At 45.9% G+C, this 20441-nt stretch overlaps 1 protein-coding gene across 1 annotated transcript in view; it reads right to left on the reverse strand.

Moving 5' to 3' along the window:
* Positions 1-19059, reverse strand: part of ENPP1 (ectonucleotide pyrophosphatase/phosphodiesterase 1) — a 104535-nt gene extending 85476 nt beyond the window's left edge. The window contains exon 1 of the mRNA XM_074990556.1: positions 18868-19059. Within this exon, the coding sequence (XP_074846657.1) occupies positions 18868-19029 (162 nt within the window). The 5' untranslated portion in view covers positions 19030-19059. The remainder of the gene's footprint in view (positions 1-18867) is intronic.
* Positions 19060-20441: the final 1382 nt, after the last annotated feature.

The raw sequence follows: 20441 nt of genomic DNA on the forward strand, positions 1-20441 counted from the left end.
TAGTTCACTGGACACAGTCTTTAGACCAGGGATGGGCAACAAACAGCCCACAGGCCAGATGTAGTTCTCCAAGGTTAGCCCCTGGAGAACTATGTTCAGACCATGGGCTGCTTGTTGCCCATGCTTGCTTTATGTTAATGTATCAGACCAATGTAAATGTAATATTTAATTCAGGATCCTGTGTGTTTTTGAAGTATCTTCAGACAAATTCATACTGTTGGTGCATATTAACTGTCTACTTATAACAGTAGCACATTGCTGTACGCCAGTGAAACATGGACTTTGCGCTCAAAACAAGAGCAGCGGCTCAACACATTCCACATGCGCTGCCTTAGGCGCATACTTGGTATCTCATGGCAGGACAAGGTCCCCAATAGCGCGGTACTTGAGAGGGCAGGCACCACCTCCATGTTCACCCTTCTCAAAAAGAGGCGTATGCGCTGGCTGGGCCACGTCTCACGCATGACGGATGGCTGAATACTGAAGGACCTCCTCTTCGGCGAACTGGTGTCTGGAAAGAGGCTGAAAGGGCGACCTAAATTGCGCTACAAGGACATGTGCAAGTGTGACCTCAGCGCTCTCTCTATCAGTGTGAACACCTGGCATTCGCTCGCCTCAGATAGGCATGCCTGGAAACAGGGAGTGAAGGAAGCTCTTGTTATGTATGAAACTACCTTGGTGAAGGAAGTGGAAGACAGGAGAGCCCTCAGGAAGATCCGTGCCCGTGATACGAGAGCGACATCTGTCTACTGCTGATCACAGTGCGGAAAGGACTGCCACTCCCACATTGGACTGCACAGCCACAGGAGACGCTGCTCGAATCAGTCCAACTGGGGCGCAAACCCCTGATCCCTCGGGATCGAAGGATGCCTACTACTACTCCTCCTCCTCCTTAAAACATATCTCTTTGGGGACAGAAAGAGTGTGAGGTGAGAGGCCAGATGTTAAAGGCTGACCACAAGAAAGCTCTTCCAATCTGACATGAGGGAGCTGTGCCTTTGGTGATATTGGTTACCCTAAAGGAACGCATTTTCAGTGGCTGGGTTACCTGATAGCCATATGCAAAAACCTCAGGCACAACCAGAAGTTTACGTGTCCAAAATCACCTTTGAACTGAAAAGGGAGGGATATTTTAACAGATGCATAGTTGTTAGTTCCTCATCACAAAGCAACATGGAGAAGTACTAGTCTTAGCATCTCAACTGAACTTTCCCAAGACTGTTATTAGCATCTAAAATAAACACTGAAACACTGTTATTACACGCTATTTCTACTCACGGTCACTTGAGGGGCAAGAAGCCTTAAAAATTAGCGGAAGTCATTGTCAGCCATTATAAACAGCCTCACCAAGGAGTGATAAATGCCCCATCAAATGAAAAGTTCTTTGTATTTACCTGTGGGAGACACAGAGCTCTCTAAATACTTAATCACAGATACATCAGAGACTGCTTTGTCAGTCGGAGAAGTGACAAACTGATTTCAGCAGAAAAGAAACAAACTGCTAATAAGAAGAGTTAAATAAATACTTAAGTCAATATTTAAAGTGCTGGCCATACAGCTAGTGACGTCCTGCAGTACATTACAGCCGTTCTTCTCCCACATCCACTTCTTGTGGAAATTGAGAAAAGGAAAAAAGATTTATTTCCTGTCTAATTGTAAAAAGGAAAAAGCAGCAAGTGGTGCTGTTTAGTCACGAGGAACATTCTGGTGAAACTTCAATGAAAACAGGGCTGAAAAGCGACTTATGTACCAGAAAAAAATTCATATGCTGTTCAAAGGCTAACCTTAACTCCAATAACAGTGAATCATAACCAAAGAACAAACAAAAAGCATTGCACACCACCTTTTTTCCATAGTAATAACATAATACACAGCAGCACGTGCTGCTGATTCTAACTCTCTAGTCCAGCCACTCAGGCAGGCATTCTATGCCTGAATGGAGAGGGAAGTAAGGGGAAATGTGGCTTTAAGCTATCTTTACAACCTACTGGTCCTAAAACCACTCGCCAGCATAAGCCTGGAAGTTGTTCTGATTTGGAGTACACATAGCTGCACACAATCCCCAGGGTGTATTCTGGCAGCAGGGCATCAGCATATGCCTTTGGCCTTGCCCCCAGCCCCAAAGACACAGCATAGGAGACACTGTGGCTGGTCTACATCAACTAAGGTCAAAGATAGACTCCTGGGGTGGGGAACACCTGGAACGATGAAACAGCCAGACCAGGGGCTAAGATCTGGCCTGCATATTCAAACTAAGGAAAGCCTTTCCATGTTTATATACAATTAAAAGATTTTGAGATCCTTTATATTATACACACATAAATAAAATATTCTAGAAACAGTCTTGTGTGTAAGTAGGCTTGCCAATATTGCACAGGTTGAACCTCTCTAGTCCAACACCCTCAGGACTGGTGCTGAACCAGAGAATGGGCTGGGCCACAGGAGGTCAATATTGTCTATCAGCATTACCAACACTTCCATTGTTTATTGGGCTCTTAGAAGACATTGGGTACGTCTACACTAGCCCCAAACTACGAAATGGCCACACAAATGGCCGTTTCGAAGTTTACTAATGAAGCGCTGAAATGCATATTCAGCGCTTCATTAGCATGTGGGCGGCCGCGGCGCTTCGAAATGGACGAGGCTCGCCGCCGCGCGGCTTGTCCCGACGGGGCTCCTTTTCGAAAGGACCCCGCCTACTTCGAAGTCCCCTTATTCCCATCTGCTCATGGGAATAAGGGGACTTCGAAGTAGGCGGGGTCCTTTCGAAAAGGAGCCCCATCGGGACGAACCGCACGGCAGCCAGCTGCGTCAATTTCGAAGCGCCGCGACCGCCCGCATGCTAATGAAGCACTGAATATGCATTTCAGCACTTCATTAGTAAACTTCGAAACGGCCATTTGTGTGGCCATTTCGAAGTTTGGGGCTAGTGTAGACACAGCCATTTAGAGGTAAATTACAACTAAATTAACAGCACAGAACTCTAAGACAAGACAGATGTCTGTAAACAAACTTTATGAAATTGCTAGTAACACAGAGAAAGCCATGTTAGTCTGTATACTATCAAAACAAAAAAAAGCAGTCAAGTAGCACTTTAAAGCCTAACAAAATAATTTATTAGGTGGTGAGCTTTCGTGGGTCAGACCCACTTCTTCAGACCAAAGTCATACCAGAAAAGACAAATATTTAAGGCACAGAGAACCAAAAAAGTAATGAAGGTTGACAGATCAGAGATTTGTCTGATTTATCAACTTTGACTTGTCAACCTTCATTACTTTTTTGGTTCTCTGTGCCTTAAATATTTAGTCTGTTCTGGTATGGCTATGGTCTGAAGAAGTGAGTCTATCCCATGAAAGCTCACCACCTAATCAATTATTTTGTTACGCTTTAAAGTGCTACTGGACTGCTTTTTTGTTTTAATGGAATTGAGGGAAACTTGGCCACATCCATGATAAGTGGTTGTCTGGATAACTAAAATCATGCCAGATTATGGATGTTTCCAGACAATAATATGCCAAACTAGAAAGGTTCAACCTGCACTTCAAAAACAGACTTTTCTTAGCACTGCTCCCCCACCACCTCCCAATAAATAAGCAGTCACATATACTCACAGTTGTTACTTGCTGCTTTTTTTTTCCAGCACTCAGCAACTCCTGATCTTGTTGCACAGAGATGAAACTATATGCCTTGTAAAAAGAGATAGTTAGCAACTCTATGAATGTGAGTGCTATTGTGCTTTTTTCTCTTTTTTATGATTACATGATGAAATGCGTACACCTGAAGACCTGAAACAAAGGTCTGTGGAATTTGTTGGGCCAATAAAAAAAAAAATAAATAAATAAAAATAAATTACCTCACACCATTGTCCACCCCCCTCATTTCCCCTGCCCATTATTTCTTTGATTAGGGCTATGTATATGCTAGAGATCTCACAGTGGCACAGCTGAAATAAGGCAGTTGTGCCACTGTAACTACTCTTTACAGGTGGGAGAAGGCTGTCCCATCAGCATAATTAAACAGCCCCTACACACAGTGTTATGCTGGTACGAGAAGCTGTCTTGCTAACATAGTGCCGTGCATACTACCACACATGCCAGCAAAACGTATCGGACTCAGGTGGGTGTTTTTTCACATCCTGAGTGACACCCACTCAGGTGGGTGTTATGTCACATCCTGAGTGACATAAGTTTTGCTGACGTAAGTGGCAGTATAGACACAGCATTACTCAAAGAATGTAAACAGTGGTTTCATGGCTCATTACAACACATCACACTGCCTGTCACCCTTAAATGCTCACTTCAAACCTTTTACACATAGGGTTGTCTTTTCTAACCCCCAATTGGTCACTTCTTTTCACCTCCAGTTTGCGTTTCCCCTTCTGCCTAACAATCTCTTCCAACTTGCTTTTAGCTCAGATGCTCAGCTTCCTTCCCCAGACCTGAATTAGAGCTCTGTATAGCTCAATAGCTTATACTTTCCACCAACAGAAGTTGATCCAAGAAAAGATATTACCTCACCAGTTTTGTCTCTTTCAAAGAGTTTGTATGGTTAGGGCAATGACTCAAATGGTACAACAGTGCTCTGTAGTAGGGCAGTCTTCTTCACTTTACCATTTTTTCCCTAACATTTCATAACTTTTCTAATATCAGTGCAGCTCCACTGACAGCAAGAATAATAGGAATCTTAATGTGGGAAAAAAACAAACAAAAACAAAAACCAGTTTGATCACTGCCATCTAACAAAGGGCCAAAGGACCAGCAGTCCTGTGGATAGAAACATCTCATAGAACTGGAAGGGACCTGGAGAGGTCATTGAGTCCAGTCCCCTAAACTCTTGGCAGGACCAAGCACCATTTTTTTTTCAAAACCTATTTGCCCCAGACCCTTAAACAGCCGCCTCGAGGGCTGAACTCACAAGCCTGGGTTTAAAAGGCCAATGCTCAAACTACTGAGCTATCCCTCCCCCCACCTTAGAGATTTATTAGATCATGAGCTTTCAGGGATAAAACCCTCTTCCTCTGCTGAATGGAGATAAGGGAGTAGGCTTTACCTACAAAGATCATGGCCTAATACATTTGTTAGTCCTTATATTGCCATAGGACTGCTTGTTATTTGTGAAGCTACAGATTAGCATGTCTACCACTCTAAGCAAATAGCATATGAGAACTCAATTCTGTCCCTGAATTATTCAGAAGCTATTAACTGTCACTATTATTTCAAGAATTTGCTACATATAGGCTGTGTCTACACTACAAAAATAACTTCAAAGTACAACTTCGAAGTTGAGTTTCTACACACACCCTACTTCAAAGTTAAACTTCCTGGGAAGTCCAGGGTATGTCGTAATGACTTCAAAGTTGGGGTAAGTGTGTGTACACTGTCTGCTGGTCACTTCAAAGTAGTGCCTAACTTCAGAGTTAGCTCCTAATGTAGATGAACCCATAGTGAGTTAGCTTTTCATGCTGCATGACTGATTATCTAAAGTTATTGCTTCTGCTTCCTAAATAGATTATTTCAATCCAACAGTGTCCAAGATTGCTATGTGAGTTTCCACCATCAAAGTACGTAAATATGTATTTACATTAGTATTTGTGAATTTTTGTCTGGTAACTCATTTGAATGTACACAGAGTGAATAAAAGGGTTTGGAAATCCCACTAAATTTCACGTTCTTTGTTTGAACTAATATACACAAATACTACTTTATAAAGTTCACCCAACCTATTTGTAACTATAATGCTTACATAGCGTTCTACATACTCAAAATGTTAAATACATATTGGAACTGATCTGATAACTTACTTCATGACATACAGTTAGGGAAGCTTCTTTAAAGATACGGGGAAAAATCCTAGCCCCATCAAAGTTAACGATAAACTTCTCATTGAGGTCAGGATGTCATCCATATTGTTTATTTAGAACATACACATTAATTTCTACTGCCAAGTCAACAGCAAGGAGGTTTGAAAAACCTGGAAGAATTTTGACCTTGCTCCAACAACTATACTGTCATTCAGCTGATATCCCTCTTCCATTGCAAAATGAATAGGAACAATTCACCCCTGGTGTGTTTCCACTGATGCCAAGGAGTCCCTCCATGGAAGAATTTGACTTGGCAGTAAACCAGAAGCAAACCTTGCATGAACTAGATTTCTCTCTCTTCAGACCATGTCCATGTTAGAAAAATTGCAGCAGTGTAGAAACTGCAATCCCCTCCCCTGTGGAGATATAGCAAACCAAGATATTTGTATGGACCCCATTACTGTAGTATGTGAGAGGCTCAAAATACCCGAGACAGAAAACGTCTGTTGCCCCCATTTTACAGATAAGGATCTGAGGCAGAGTATAAGTCTACACCATTGTTCCCTTTAATATTTTCCATACACATACAGAATAAACTTTGTTATGTGAACTAAGGCACATGCAGATGCACACCACCAATAGAAACATAAGCTGCCCACTGTGGGTGGCTGTAGGAACTCTGCTGATCAGCGCCTGAGTCTCTCCTGGGTAGCCACCCAAGCACTCAGTTGACACGGAACACTGGTCTACCCTGAGACCAAAAAAACGTTAGCTGACTCAGGCTCACAGGGTTCCAGCTGCAGGGCCAAAAACAGCAGTGTAGATGTTCAGGGTTGGTGTCATAGGGTGTCAGGACACAGGCTCCAGCCCAAGCCTGAATGTCTATCCTGTCATTTCAAAGCCCCCCAGAGTCTGGGTAAGTTGACCTAGGCCAGGCATTATTGTGGTAGGGGACTTTTATCGCAGTGGGCATACCCAGACTAATGCCTGGCCTACACTATGACGTTATAATGAATGTGTCTACACCACCAAGTCCCTTCCAATGACCTTAAGGACTTTCAGAAATTGACTTATCTCCACCATGATGAGAAGAGTAGCACTAAATTTAACTTTCCAGAATGGAACTGATGCTAGTGCAGACACAGTGCAGTCCCACTAGACATTTTTGGCATCTAGGAGGTGTCCCACAGTGCTCCAATGAGACTGCTCTGAACAATGCTTTCAACTCTGTTCAGTGCCACCAACAGCCGCCATGGGCCCCAGAGCGAGGCAAGCAGGCAGCCCAGCTCTGTGCTTTGGAAGTGGCAGGGCTTAGGGCAGTTACCCCTGGGACCCTCCCAGATCTCACTCAGAGCCATGCACAGAGCGGCAGCACAGCGCTCAGTGGCATTTCAAAAGGACCTTGGCACAACTGCCTCATTTGCCATGTTCCTCTACTTTCTCCCATAGGCAGGCCTGACTTTGCTACACTTCCAGCACACAGGGAAAGCTCTGTGAACTCTTAAATTTCATTTCCTCTTTGGTCAAAAGAGCGAGCTCAACAGTATACCAAACCACCAATGCCCAGGGTCGCAATCAAGCTCCCTCACTGAGCATGCAGGAGATGCTGGATCCGATTGCTGTGTGGGGAGAAGAATCTGTGTAGGCAGAATTCCGAACCAGCAGAAGAAACACTAATATCCTTGCCAAAAAAAAAAAAAAAAAAAATTGCACAGGGCATGGTGGGAAAAGGCTACAGTGCAGCACGAAAGCAAAGGAGCTCAGACAAACATATGAGACACAAAAGGAGGCAAACTGCCACTCCAGGTCAGAGCCACAGACATGCCACTCCTCAGAGCATCTGCATGGGATTCGAGGGGGAGCTCCAACGAGTATCCCAAAGTTGTCCATGGATACCACCCAAGCAACACTTCAGGCAGCCTTGAGCACCAACAAAGAAGACATTGTGAATCAGGCAGAGGAGGAGGAGGGAAGAGAATGTGCAACCCGTTAAGTAAAGGATCCAATCTCATGGATAGCCAGGAGTTCTTCCTAACTCTGGAACAAATCCCCTCCCAAGGCCTATTGTTGTCAGACCCTGTTGAGGGGAGGGCACCTCTCGTGAGTGCACTTTTGCCATTGCACAACAGTGGTTAAATGCAATTGGCTTTACTGTTTGATCTGACCTGAACAATGGAGAAACACTGACGGACAGTCCAGCTACACAGAGGGTGCTCCCTGAAAAAGTTTACTTGCCTGGAAGTGGAGTGGGAATCCTCCCTACACATCTCTACAAAGCTCTCAGTGAGGTACTCTGCAATTCTACTCAGGTTTCTGGGAAAGGCTGCTTTATTCTGTCCTCCCTGGTAGAATACCTTACCATGGCAAGCCAGCAGCAAGTGATCTGGCATCATTACAACACAAAGTAGAGCAGCGTAAAGTCCAGGTCTCTGTCCACATTCGTGCACCATCCACTCCCTATTCTGCACTCTGATTTGGAGAAAACTGATATCATGCACAGTGACCTGGGTGAAATGGGGGAAGTTTTGTAATTGACAGCACTGAGGCAGTCTGCCTTGGTTTGCTGATCCCTCATCAAAATTACGACTCCAGGTTTGCAGACCTGTTTGCAATTGCTTGGATGGGATCATCCCAGAGAACAGCCATGCTATGCAAGAGGGAGGTGATCCCATGCTGCCTGTCCACATCAAGGGGAGCAGCCCTCCACCCCTTCCAGACTGATGTGGGAAACAAGGGATGAAGTTTGCAAGCACCTCTCCCACATGTTCTCAAAATGGAAGTAAAAAGACCCTTCCAAACATATTGCTTACCAGGTCTGCCTGCAAACTGAGTTCTGCTGCCCAGAGATCTGCTATGCGCTGTACATTACCAGTAGCCAGCACTCAATTTAAAATGCAAAATTCGGCCTTATATCTAACGTGTTTTCCGCTATGAAGTGCTTAACTAGCTATAGAAGAGTTAACTTTCTGTTTCAACAATGTATCATCTGTAAAGTGTACCCTGCTTTTTTTGTTTTGCCTTTGTTTTGGGGGCTGGGGGAGGGAAAGGATAAGCAGTGCTGCTGAAGGCCTGTCAGTGGTACCTGCCTCTACTCCAGCAGTTAGGCTTTCAGATTAGAAGGCAAATAAGTATGCGATGACTTGTTTAAACAGCTCATGCAATCCACCCGCTCAATGCATGGAGGCACATGTTGTTAGATGTCATGCACAGGTTACAGGAAGACAGGAAAGGATGTAGGAAACATGAGCAGAAGACAGGACAAGATGTTTGCTCCCTCATGAGCATTAACAGACCTGAGGAGGCACCTCGTAGAGATGTAGGAAAAGCAACTTGAGCACAGAGCACTGCTGCACTCACTGATAAGCCACCCCGATATCCTCATGCAGTTCATATCCTCCTCTTCCAGATCTCCTGTAATGTGGGGGAGGGAGAAAGAAAGAGGAGGAGTGTCTGGGAAGCCTTTCATTCAGCTCTGAGGCATGGCTCATGGAGCAGAAGGTCGTAATTCCCATGCCTCTGGTTACTACATAAAGCGAGTGTAACTTGCCCTGTGACATTGCGTGTGGAGAAAAGCACGGTTTTATCAGACCTTTGTTACTGCCATGTTTCTATTTCTATTCAGACAGTTTTGCATTCACTGTGTAACCTACATAAAAAAAGCATGATTTCAGAACAATAGGCTCTTTATTCACCATTATAACTGCAGTTTATAGAGCAATACATATATAACACACAACTGTCCCATCAGTGTCTGGTCATTCACGAAAATGGTTTTCAAATCCTCTCTCATGTGCAGTGCACTTTGATATGCTCTTCTTATTGCTCCAGTTGCTCATAAGTGGCTGCCAAAAACTTTTCCTCCTTTATTTTCAGATACAGTATTATGCAGCACACAGCAAGAAGAAACAACAATGGTAATATTGTTTTCTCTGAGGCCTAACCTAGTCAAGAAGCTACACTAGCATCCCTATAAACACCTAAAGGCACTTTCTAACACCATTCTACACTTCACCATCATCAATAACTGTGGGCTCAGCACCCATTGGTGTCTGATGCCTCTCTCGCTATTCCTTTCCATCCTTCCCTGTCCAGTGCGGCGTGGCTTAGTTTCTGTAGTTCTGTACCATTCTGTGTGTGGTCTGCCTCTCCTATTCGAGCCGTCCATTATGCCGAATACCAGGGTCTTGACTTTTCGTTCGTCGTTCATTCTGCAAATCCTTATCCTGTAATTGAACTGCTCCTTATTGCTGTCCAGGTTGCCTGTGTATGGCTTTGTGAACCATGGGAGCAGGGGGTAGGCTGGGTCTCCAAGGATAACTATTGGCATTTCAATGTCACCAGTAGTAATTTTCCAATCTGAGAAGAAAGTTTCACCTTTCAGCTCTCTGAAGAGACCGGAGTTCCTGAAGATGCACACATCCTGTACCTTTCCCAACCTCCTCATGTTCATGTCAGTGAAATGGCCCTTGTGATCCACCAGTGCTTACAATATCATTGAGAATTACCCATTCATGATTCATGAGCTCTTTGGCAAGGTGGTATGGTGCCAAGATAGGAATGTGCATTCCATCTATCACCTAACCACAGCTAGGGACCCCCTCATGGAAAAGCCACCTGCTATATCCTGCACGTTTCCCAGAATCGCTGTCCTTCCTAGCAGAAGGGAGTTAACTGCTCTGGCTACAGTGGGGGCTGCTGTGATCCCAGTAGTTTTGCTCACTCTGAATTGATTCCTGCGAGACTCCTACCTGTCAGTTATTGCAAGCTTCCACTGGGCAAATGCCACTCATTTATTAACCATCAACAGTGGGTCTCATTTTGGTATTGCAGTACTTCCATGGAACTCTGCAAACTGTTTTCCCCTGCCTGAAGCGGCCTTACACCTGTGAAAGGTTTTGTAGACATTGGTCCTTGTCCCATAGCTGAATAACTATGCTGTCTCACCAGTCTGTGATTAATTTCTGGGACCAGAATTGGGCTTCCACTCTCCCTACATGCCCAAATGCCACCAGTATATACCAACTGCTCCACTCAGTGGGTTCCTGCATGTCTGTATGCATGTCCTCCTCACATTCTTCCCTGCGCAGGCAGCTCCTAGCAAGATTGTGGACAACCCAGAGGATAATGTGCAAGATGTTAGCAATGCTTGGCACAGAAGCGTGCATTAGAGCAGAGTCCATGCATACCGTGCTAGGGCATCTGCATAAATAACCAGCAGAAAAGGGCAGTGAAAAAGGCACAAAATGATTCTTAGCCATTGTTTTCAAGCAGGGAGGAAGGGAGCAGGTAAATGCATCATGTGAGGCTGACAAGATGTACTCAACCATCCATTACAAGGTTTCTGTCCCATCAGGCATTGGGAACCTAACCCAGAATTCAAATGGGCAGCAGGAACTGTAGGACAGCTACTCACAATGCACCACTGTCTGAGTTGAAGGTTGATATGGTTGCGGGAATGCATTCCGTTGACTGAATATGCTTAGTGAGGACATTCACCTTCAAGTTTATAAACTGGGTGCTCAATATTCATCTCAATACATTCAACCTAATTTCACAATGTAGGCATACCCTAAGGTGACTAACTTGCCCAAAGTCATACATGAAGGCTGTGGTAGACCAGGAAATGGAACCAGTCAACGTACTGAACATAAAGTGTCAGCTCCTATCAATATTCCTTCAACCAATGTTTCAGCTTCATATCAGCATTTGCCCTCTACCATCAGATATATGGGAAAGCTATTTCGTTTGAGCAAGTAAACACTGAAAAATAAATACAAAGCTGAAAAGCAGTCATAACTTAGAGAAACAATTAGCTTTCCGAGACTTTCTCTACTCCAAAGGAGAACGATTACTTGTTTTTTAACTTTGTGCCTCCAACATCCAACTCACATATCTTCCATCCCAAAGTACAGAATTGTACACACACACGATTTCTGTAAATTTAGACAGAGAAGCTACAACACATTTTGTAGGTTGTGTTACATTCAAAGCCACCTTTGGAAAATGAGATTACTAGAAAAACAAAAAAAAGTGACCATGTTCTTAAAACTCCTAAAGGGTAATATTGTATGTGGACATGTTGAGGGATATAACAAAAAAAGGAATCAGAGGATCCATTCCATTTCAAACTAGTACCTTTTTTTTTTTTCCAGTAAAAATGAACATCATTAAAACGCAAACATGAAATTATTGTTGAGGCAATAAAGTTGTCATGTTGCAAAAACAAAAACAAAGAAAAAAATTACTACATGTCCTTTTCCCCCACATCTTGCTATTCAACTCACATGAAAAAACAAAAGAATACTTCAGGAAGATCAGCAATATTTTTAAAATGGAGACTCCTTCAATAAGAACACAGTAATTCACAATTCAGCATATCACTGAGATTTAATGAGTAGTTGGAAACAGCAATTTGAAATGCCACTTCGTACCCCCGCATTAGCTACTCTGACATTCTGTTTTGCCTACTTATTACTTATCGGGGCATCCTTTTGTAGAGACCAAACACATAACTATTATTATTTATTGTATTGAAATAGCACCTAAAAGCCCCACCAGAAAGCAAAGCCCCATTGTGATTAGTGCTGTACAAATACAGAATATGAATGTACTTGTCCCAGCAAACTTAAAATTAAAAAAGGAACAAACAAAGGACAGAATCTGTTTCTGCTCCTCAGAGGGAAAGTGAAGATTCACAGACTCACTCAGAGAATTTAAAGCCAGAAGAGATTGTGACCATCTAGTCAGACATCCTGTAAATTTTAGGCCACCAAACCTCACCCACTGCTACACTAGACCCCTCGCACCTGGCTGAGTTAATGAAGTCCTCCAATCATGGTTTAAAAATCTTTAAGTTGCAGAGAATTCACCACTGACACCAGTTTATGACCCAGGCCTTGCACTGTAGAGGAAGGCGACAAAACCACAGGATCTCAGATGTTCTGATTTGAGAGAAAATTTCTTCCTAAATCCAAACATGGCAATCAGCTGGACTATGAACACGGAGACAAGACCCACTCACCAAACACCTGGGAAAGAACTCTCTGTGGTAACTTCAAGCTCTCCCCATGTAGTGTCCCAAATCCAGCAGCTGGGGATTTTTTTTCCCTTCTACTGGCAGTTGCTGACGGATCACATGCCATTGTAGGTAGTCATCATACCATCAACTCTAAAACCTTATCAAGCTCATTTGTGGAGCCAGTTAGGCTTTTTGTTACCACACTGCACCCCTTGGAAGGCTGTTCCAGAACCTCTCTTTTTGATTAGAAAACTTCATCTAATTTTGAGACTAAATTTGTTGATGGCCATTTGTTCTTCTGTCCATAGTGGAATTTAACTTCAATAACTACTCTCACTCACTAGTATTTATCCCTCTGATATATTTATAGATGTCAATCTTATCTCCCCTCAACAAGCCAAGCACCTTAAGACTCCTGGCACAGGCTTTCCCTTTGCTTGGATCACACAGAAGGCCATTGGCAGATCTTGTTCCACACTGCCTCTAGATTGCTTTCGTTGAATCTTCTAATCAGACCCACTTCAGCAGAATTGACAGTTACACAACATGGTCATAATGCAAAGCCCACTAAAATCAGTGGATCTATTCCAAATGACTTCAAAGGTCTTTTGGCTCAAAGACATGATTCCTCACAACCATGTTTTTTTTCTAATTCCAAACCTAAGTAAGCGCCAAGATTACATGGGTCAGTTTTAGGTGCAGGACTGGAAAACCCATGAGTTTGGACTTTGTTTCTGTGTGATCTTCCCCCCACTGGAGAGGCAAGGTTCATGTTGCTCCCCCACAGAACTACAGGTTGAACGTCTCTAGTCTTGCACTCTCATTCAGCAACATCCGTAATGTGGCATGATTTTAGTTAGCCAAACCTCCACTTATCATGGGTGTGGCCAAGTTTCCTGTGGTACCATAAAGTTTGTTTACAGCCGTCAGTCCTGGCTCCCAGTGTTCTGTGCTGTTATTCAGCTACAATTTACCCCTAAATGTCTTCTAAGAGCCCAGGTAACCAACGGAAGTTTTGGTAATGCTACTAGACCATATTGAACTCCCATGGTCCAGCAAGTTCTATGGTCAGCACTGGTAGGGTCCTGAGGGTGCCAGACTAGAGAGGTTCAAACTACATATATTTGAGAGAGTTTGTCTATCTGTCCATTTGTCTGTTTGTTCAAGAACTCATCCTAAATGGTAAGATCTAGGACCACCAAATATGGTACACAGCTTCCCTTTATCATAACTTAAAGCAAGGCAAGAGTTTGGTTGTGCCAGGAAAATGGGATATGCCTGGAGTAGGACTGCTTCTCAAAAAACAATACAGAAGAGACAATTGCCAGACAGATGAAAGGGGCTGGCAGGGGGTCACTCCCCTCTCTGCCTCATCTCTAGCCTCCCACCCCCAGGTGCACTTTAGGGGAGGTGGCTGCTGCTCTTTCCCTCTCCCTTCCCCAATTCATACAGGAAGGGAAACAGGCAGCAGCATTCATCAGGGAGCTAGGGTAAAGTGCACAATTTGCTGCATTCCTCACTGTGGCTGGGGAGTGCAGGGGTCAGATGAACTCAGTCCTGCTCCAGTCAAGGACCTGCATCCCTCCCCTGGCTGTGCCTGCTGCAGTGGCCATGGAAAGTTGCTTTTCATCTGGTCTCAAGCTGCTACAGTGAGAGCAAGCTGAGCTAGTCCCATTATAACTTCCCCCTCTCCCCAGGACAGTTTGCATATTGAATCCCTCATCCCCACCTCACAGCAGTTACTTAAATTAACCACATATATTTTCATTTTATTTTCTAAAAAAAAAACAAAACATCAGTCAAGTTAAGGTCCCAAGTCCATGTAAATTTTCTAGTACATGATAAAGACAGATACCAGCACTTGCTAGTGTATTTAAACATGTTGGAAATTGACAGAAAGAAACAAACTGTTCATAATAGTGCAGCGATGTTGGCTATGTTTCTGGATTTTTTTAGCTTGATTATTCCAAGAACTGAAGACTAGAGGCGACCAGTGCAAGGATTCTGGCAGAGGCCATTGGCCCACCCCTGTTCTGCCCCCACCTGCCTTTTCCCACAGAAGTTATTTTTGAAAGATTTAATTACAATATTGTATTAAATGAGAATCAGTTCCAACTAGCAAGATTTGTCAAAGAATATAATCAAGGTCATGACACAACTGATACTAATTGTAAGCAGGCAGAAGCATGGTATGTACACAATGCCCAGCTCACAAGATACAAATTCAAAAAATTGTGCAACAGGCACTTCTTACCCCAGATGTTAGTCAGCAATGTACTAAGAAAACTGAATGTTCAACTAACGTAAGAATCAGCATTTTTCAAATCGTTACACTAGTCTCACCGAGGAGCCAGACTCTTCCACCAGGCTCAAGAAAGCACATGAAGGAAGAGGGTTTTCTTTTTCCCTTAACACTTGTTGGAAGCAGGAGGGGGAAACTTGATATTAAGCGTGCAGCACTAAAAATACAGAAAGCAGAACTGTATACAATACAGTACAACCTGGATTTACTAGTCTCTGCTTATTTCAAACTTAAAACCACCGAAATGAACAGTCAGCCAGCAATCTTGGCTCAAGAGATTCTACCATCCCCTTGCCCATGGCAGGCCCTGCCCCTTGGCACTGTGGGCAGGAGCACTCCAGCATGGCCAGACCAACCCTCATCCACAGTAAGTCTGCAGTACACTATGGCCTGGGGAGATCCAACCTGTCCTGAACAACCCCCAGCCATTGAGAAGGAGGAGGACCATGCCAGCGTGTCCATGGTGGGCAGTGGGGACACTCCACCCCAGGAGGGTTGGAGAGTTCCCCCATTTAATTAAGTGGTTCAACATTGTTTAACTGGTTAACTGATTGATTAAACAGGGATTGTATATCCCTAGTCACTGTACAGAGCCTTTGCTAAGTGCTTCTCTACAGCTCATAGGAACACAACTTTTTACAACTAGAAATATTCTCCTTAAAAGCACTGGAGAGTCACAATCTCTCCATTACAGTCATGTTCAAGTGAGACACTCACTCCTAATCTCACTTTTCAGCCACTGTAACTTTCTAACTGCAGGACCCTTGAGCTACAAATACTCTTATTTTTCCTCAGTCCAACATCACCCCTTATTTTTTTGGAAAGTTTTGTAAATTGTGTGTGATCATTTAAAAAGTGAACCTCTCAACTTACTGGGGGTGGAGGGCGTGAGATGCGGAAGAGCTAGAATCTGCCTCAAGTCAGGAGCCTTTAAAAAGTGAGCAGGTTTTCACCATCAGCCCTTTCCAACAAGCACCAAACAATTTGGGGGATATGCTGCCCTTCCATAAACAAACCCAGAACATGATGTAACCACCTTCATCTCCCACCCCCCATCTAACAACCACACAGAAGGCTTTTCTCTAGTGGACTTGCCAGTAAGTTCTGCACCCGAAAAAAATGCCACAGATTTGGGTGAATTTAGCATGTAATATAGTTATACTAGCTACGAAACGACTTAAAATGGCTCACAAGTGATTACAGAATCATTGGATACTGCAACTGGTAGGGATCTCAAGACGCCATCAAGTCCAGTCCCTGCCCTCACAGGAGGACCAAGCACCATTTAGATCATCCCTGATAGATATTTATCTAACCTGTTACCAATATCTCCAATAATGGAGAATCCAGAACCTCCTCTGGCAATTTATCCCAATGGTTAATGATCCTGACAGTTAGGAAACTTCTTCCTAATGTACAACCTAAACCTCCCTTGCCGCAATTTAAGCCCATTGCTTCTTGGCCTAACAATTTTTCTCCCTCCTCTTCGTAACACCCTTTCAGGTGCTTGAAAACTGCTGTCCTGTCCCCTCTCAGTCTTCTCTTTTCCAGTCCAAACAAACCCAGATCTTTCAGTCTTCCCTCATAGGTCATGATTTTTAGACCTTTAATCATTTTTGTTGTACGTCTCTGGACCCCTCGAATTTCTCCACATCTTTCTTCAAATGGGGTGTTCAGAACTAGACACAAAACTCTGAGGTCTAGTCAGAGCAGAGCAAAAGAATTACTTCTCATGTCCTGCTCACAACACTCCTGTTAGTGCATCCCAGAATCTGATTTTGCAATAGGTTCACATTGTTGACCCATATTCAGTTTGTGGTCCACTATGACCCTGAGACCCTTCTCTGTAGTACTCCATTCTAGACAGTGACTTCCTATTCTGTATATGCAACACTGATTGTTCCTTCATAAATACGGAACTTTACATTTGTCCTTATTAAGCTTCATCCTACTTACCTCAGACCTTTTCGAGTTATGACACTATCCTCCAAAACACAGTTATACACAGTTATGTGCACATTATGCACAGTTCTCACATCAGACAGGTGTGCATATGATCAATGTATAATTACAGATGTTTAAAAGCAATTGGGAAGTGATGCACAGTTCATTTAGAAATGTAAGCAGTGTATGTTGGTACTAATTATCAAACAGATTGCAAGTTCAAACCTGAGAAGATATTGCAAAGCCACAGGCATTAACATATTTAAAAATTACTGCTTTAGGCCATACAAGCAAAACCAGTAATTTGTATTTCTAAAGTGCCTTCCGCCCAAGACACCAAATCTCTTTTTATACACTAATCATTTTAACCCTGTGAGATATGAAAGTTATTACTATCTGCATTGCACTCATGACAAAAGCAAGAGCACAGCAGGTGCAGCTATACTAGGAAACAAGTATCAGAGAGGTAGCCATGTTAGTCTGTATCTTCAAAAACAACAAAAAGTCCTGTGTCACCTTATAGACTAACAGATATTTTGGAAGATAAGCTTTCTGATGAAAGCGGGTCTTTGCCCATGGAAGCTTATGCTCCAAAATATCTGTTAGTCTATCAGGCAACGCAAGACTTCTTGTTGTTTTTATACTAGGAAATTGACCCATTAGTAAGAACCACAGTCAGCAATGCATCTCCCTAAAACAGGGCTGAAAATGGTTTCAAGGAATACCATTAACTTTTAACAACCATAATCTTAAATAAATTTAAAGTAAAGCAGTTTCTTTAAACTTCACCTATTCTTCTTGTCCACTGAAAATTTTCCAATCATATTTTTGGCTATTTCCTCCCCCTCTTTGCAGTGCTAAATACCCACAGCAGGGAAAAACCAACAGTTTTTGAAGAAGGGAAGCAGCAAGATGAATGATATTAAATGCACAAAGAATATTATATGGGGACAAAAAAATCCCCCTCTAAACTCTTTCAGATAGGGTATTATAGAAAGAAGAGATAAAATACTTTCAGACGCTCTCGGAATTGCTAACTGAAGCAGGATGGTAGAGTCAGCACCACCCTTCAGAGGGTTCTTGAGGAGTGGGTAAGGCTGAAAATTGTTCCATGACTCACACAGGACAGCTTACACCTTTTACAGAACAGGATGATCTCCGCAGTCAGATAAGGATTGCCAACAGCGGGTCGATCTCCCGCACCGCTAGAGAAGTGCCTCTGGCTCTCTGAAGCCAGAGGAGGAGAACTCCAGTTCAGGACTCCCCCTCCTGCTCTCCAAATACAGGGCTCTCAACGTGGGCCAGAAGGCTGGTTTGAATGCCCCGAGGGAACACAGGGCACAGCCCTTCACACGAGCCAGACGCCTCAGATGGGTCTTCCCCACGAAAGCCCATCACCCAATAACGACGTTAGTCGGCAAGGTGCTGCGGGACAGCTGCGTTTTAAAGCGACAGCCTCACAGAGGTACCCCCAGGTCACGTCCCTTGGCCCGTCTCCCCGGGTGCCGCGCACGTGCCAAGCACATGTTGGACATTTAACGCGCCGTGCAATTGCTACTCCCTCACACTGCCGCGTGACGCCTCTTCTCCCCCATCGCTCCCGGGCACCACCGCCGCACTCCCCGGCCCAGCACGTGCAGGGCCGCTGCCGCTTAAGGCCAGGGCGGTCGGGGAGCCCCGGGAAGCCGGGCACCCAGGGCTTAGCTCGGGCTACTCGTGGCCCTGCTGTAGGGCAGCTGGGCCCGGCCCTGGAGGCGCCTGGCCCTGAGCCCCCAGCACCTGCTGCCCTCGCTCGCCTCTTACCAGGGAGAGCACTTTATAGGTGTTGGAATCCCGGCTGCCGCCGGCCCGGGGCGCTGCTCCCGGCTCCTGGGCCAGCTCCATGGCTGGGATCATAGGCACGGCCGCCGCCTGCCGCTCCCCGCCCTGGCCCAGGCTCCCCTTGGCGTGCCCGTCCCTCTCCATCGTCCCCGCGGGCAGCTCTCCCCAGCCGTGTTGCCTCCGGCCGCCGCTATTCATAGGGCGAGCGAGCAGCTGGGGCCGGCCGGCCCCGCCTCCCTCCTCGCGGCCCGGGCGGCGGCAGCAGGAGCAGCTGACACCGCTCTGCCGCCTCGCAGGCGCGTTCGGGGGCAGCGCTTCCCTCCCCCCGCGGCCCGCTTGGCACCGCCGCCCCAGCGGGGGGCGGGGCCGCCCCAGGCAGGTGCCCGCGAGGGTGAGATAAGGCGGCGCGCGCTGCCCGGCTGTAGCGTCGCGCGCAAAGGTCTCCGCGGCCCGCCCGGGAGCAGAGGCGTGGGGAGGGCAACCCGCTTCCCTCAGGCGGCAGCCTCGCGGGGCGCCTCCTCCGGCCCGGCCCGGCCTGGCCCAGGACCCCGCTGGCGCTGCGGGTCCACCCTACCGGGAGGCGGGGAGCGGGGTTCAGCGCCAGCCTCCCAGGCTTTGGAGACGGGCTTGGCTTTGCTTTGCTCGCAGCGACCCGGCCCCTCTGTCCTGTCAGAGCCAGTGCGGGCCACATGCGGCGGGAGGAGGGCGGTCACGATTGAGGGGCTCGGGGTACAGGCGGGGGCTCCAGGCTGGGGCAGAGGGCTGGGGTGGGAGGGAGGATGAGGGCGCCGACTGGGGGTGCAGGCTGTGGGGTGGGGCTGGGGATGGCATTGGGGTGGAGGAGGGGACTCCAGACAGGAGGCTTTGGAGGGGGTAGTGCATGGTCTGGGTGGGAGTCAGGGTGCTGGAGCGGAGGGCGGAAGCTCCAGGAGGGAGTCTGGGTGTAAGACGGGACGGAGGGCTGGGACAGAGGTTGAGGGCTCTGACTGGGGGTGCAGGCTCTGGGCTGGGGCTGGGGCGTTTGGGGAGGGAGAGGGAGCTCCAAGCAGCTGGCGGGGGTGATATGTGCGGTCTGGGTGAGAGGGGGCTGGGTTGTGGGTGTGCAAGCTTTAGGAGGGAGTTGGGGTGCAGGATGAGGCTCTCGACTGGGGCAGGGCATTGAGGTTCAGAAGGCGATGGGGGCACTGTCTTGGGCAGCTCTTGTTCAGTGGTGCACAGGAGCTAAGGCAGGCTGCTCCTTGCATGCCCTGGCCCCATACTGGTTCCCAGAAGACCATGGCCAGCACCTCTCTGTGGACCCTGGAGGTCTGGGCCAGTGGCTCTACATGCTACCCTCTCCTGCAGGCACCACCCTCACAGTTCCCACTGGCCACAGTCCTGGCCAATGGGAGCTGTGGGGACAGAGCCTGCAAGCCAAGTGCTGAGCTTTCCAGATCACTATGAGTTGCCCGTGGTACATTTCCAGCTCTTTCAGGGTAGGAGAAACCAAGGCTCAGGTCTTCCAGGCTCTAGTGCAGAGACTTGCCATGTGGGGTGGATAAAATTAAACTGGGGCA

This window comes from Carettochelys insculpta, chromosome 3 (genome assembly GCF_033958435.1).
Source record: "Carettochelys insculpta isolate YL-2023 chromosome 3, ASM3395843v1, whole genome shotgun sequence".
Taxonomy (NCBI): domain Eukaryota; kingdom Metazoa; phylum Chordata; order Testudines; family Carettochelyidae; genus Carettochelys; species Carettochelys insculpta.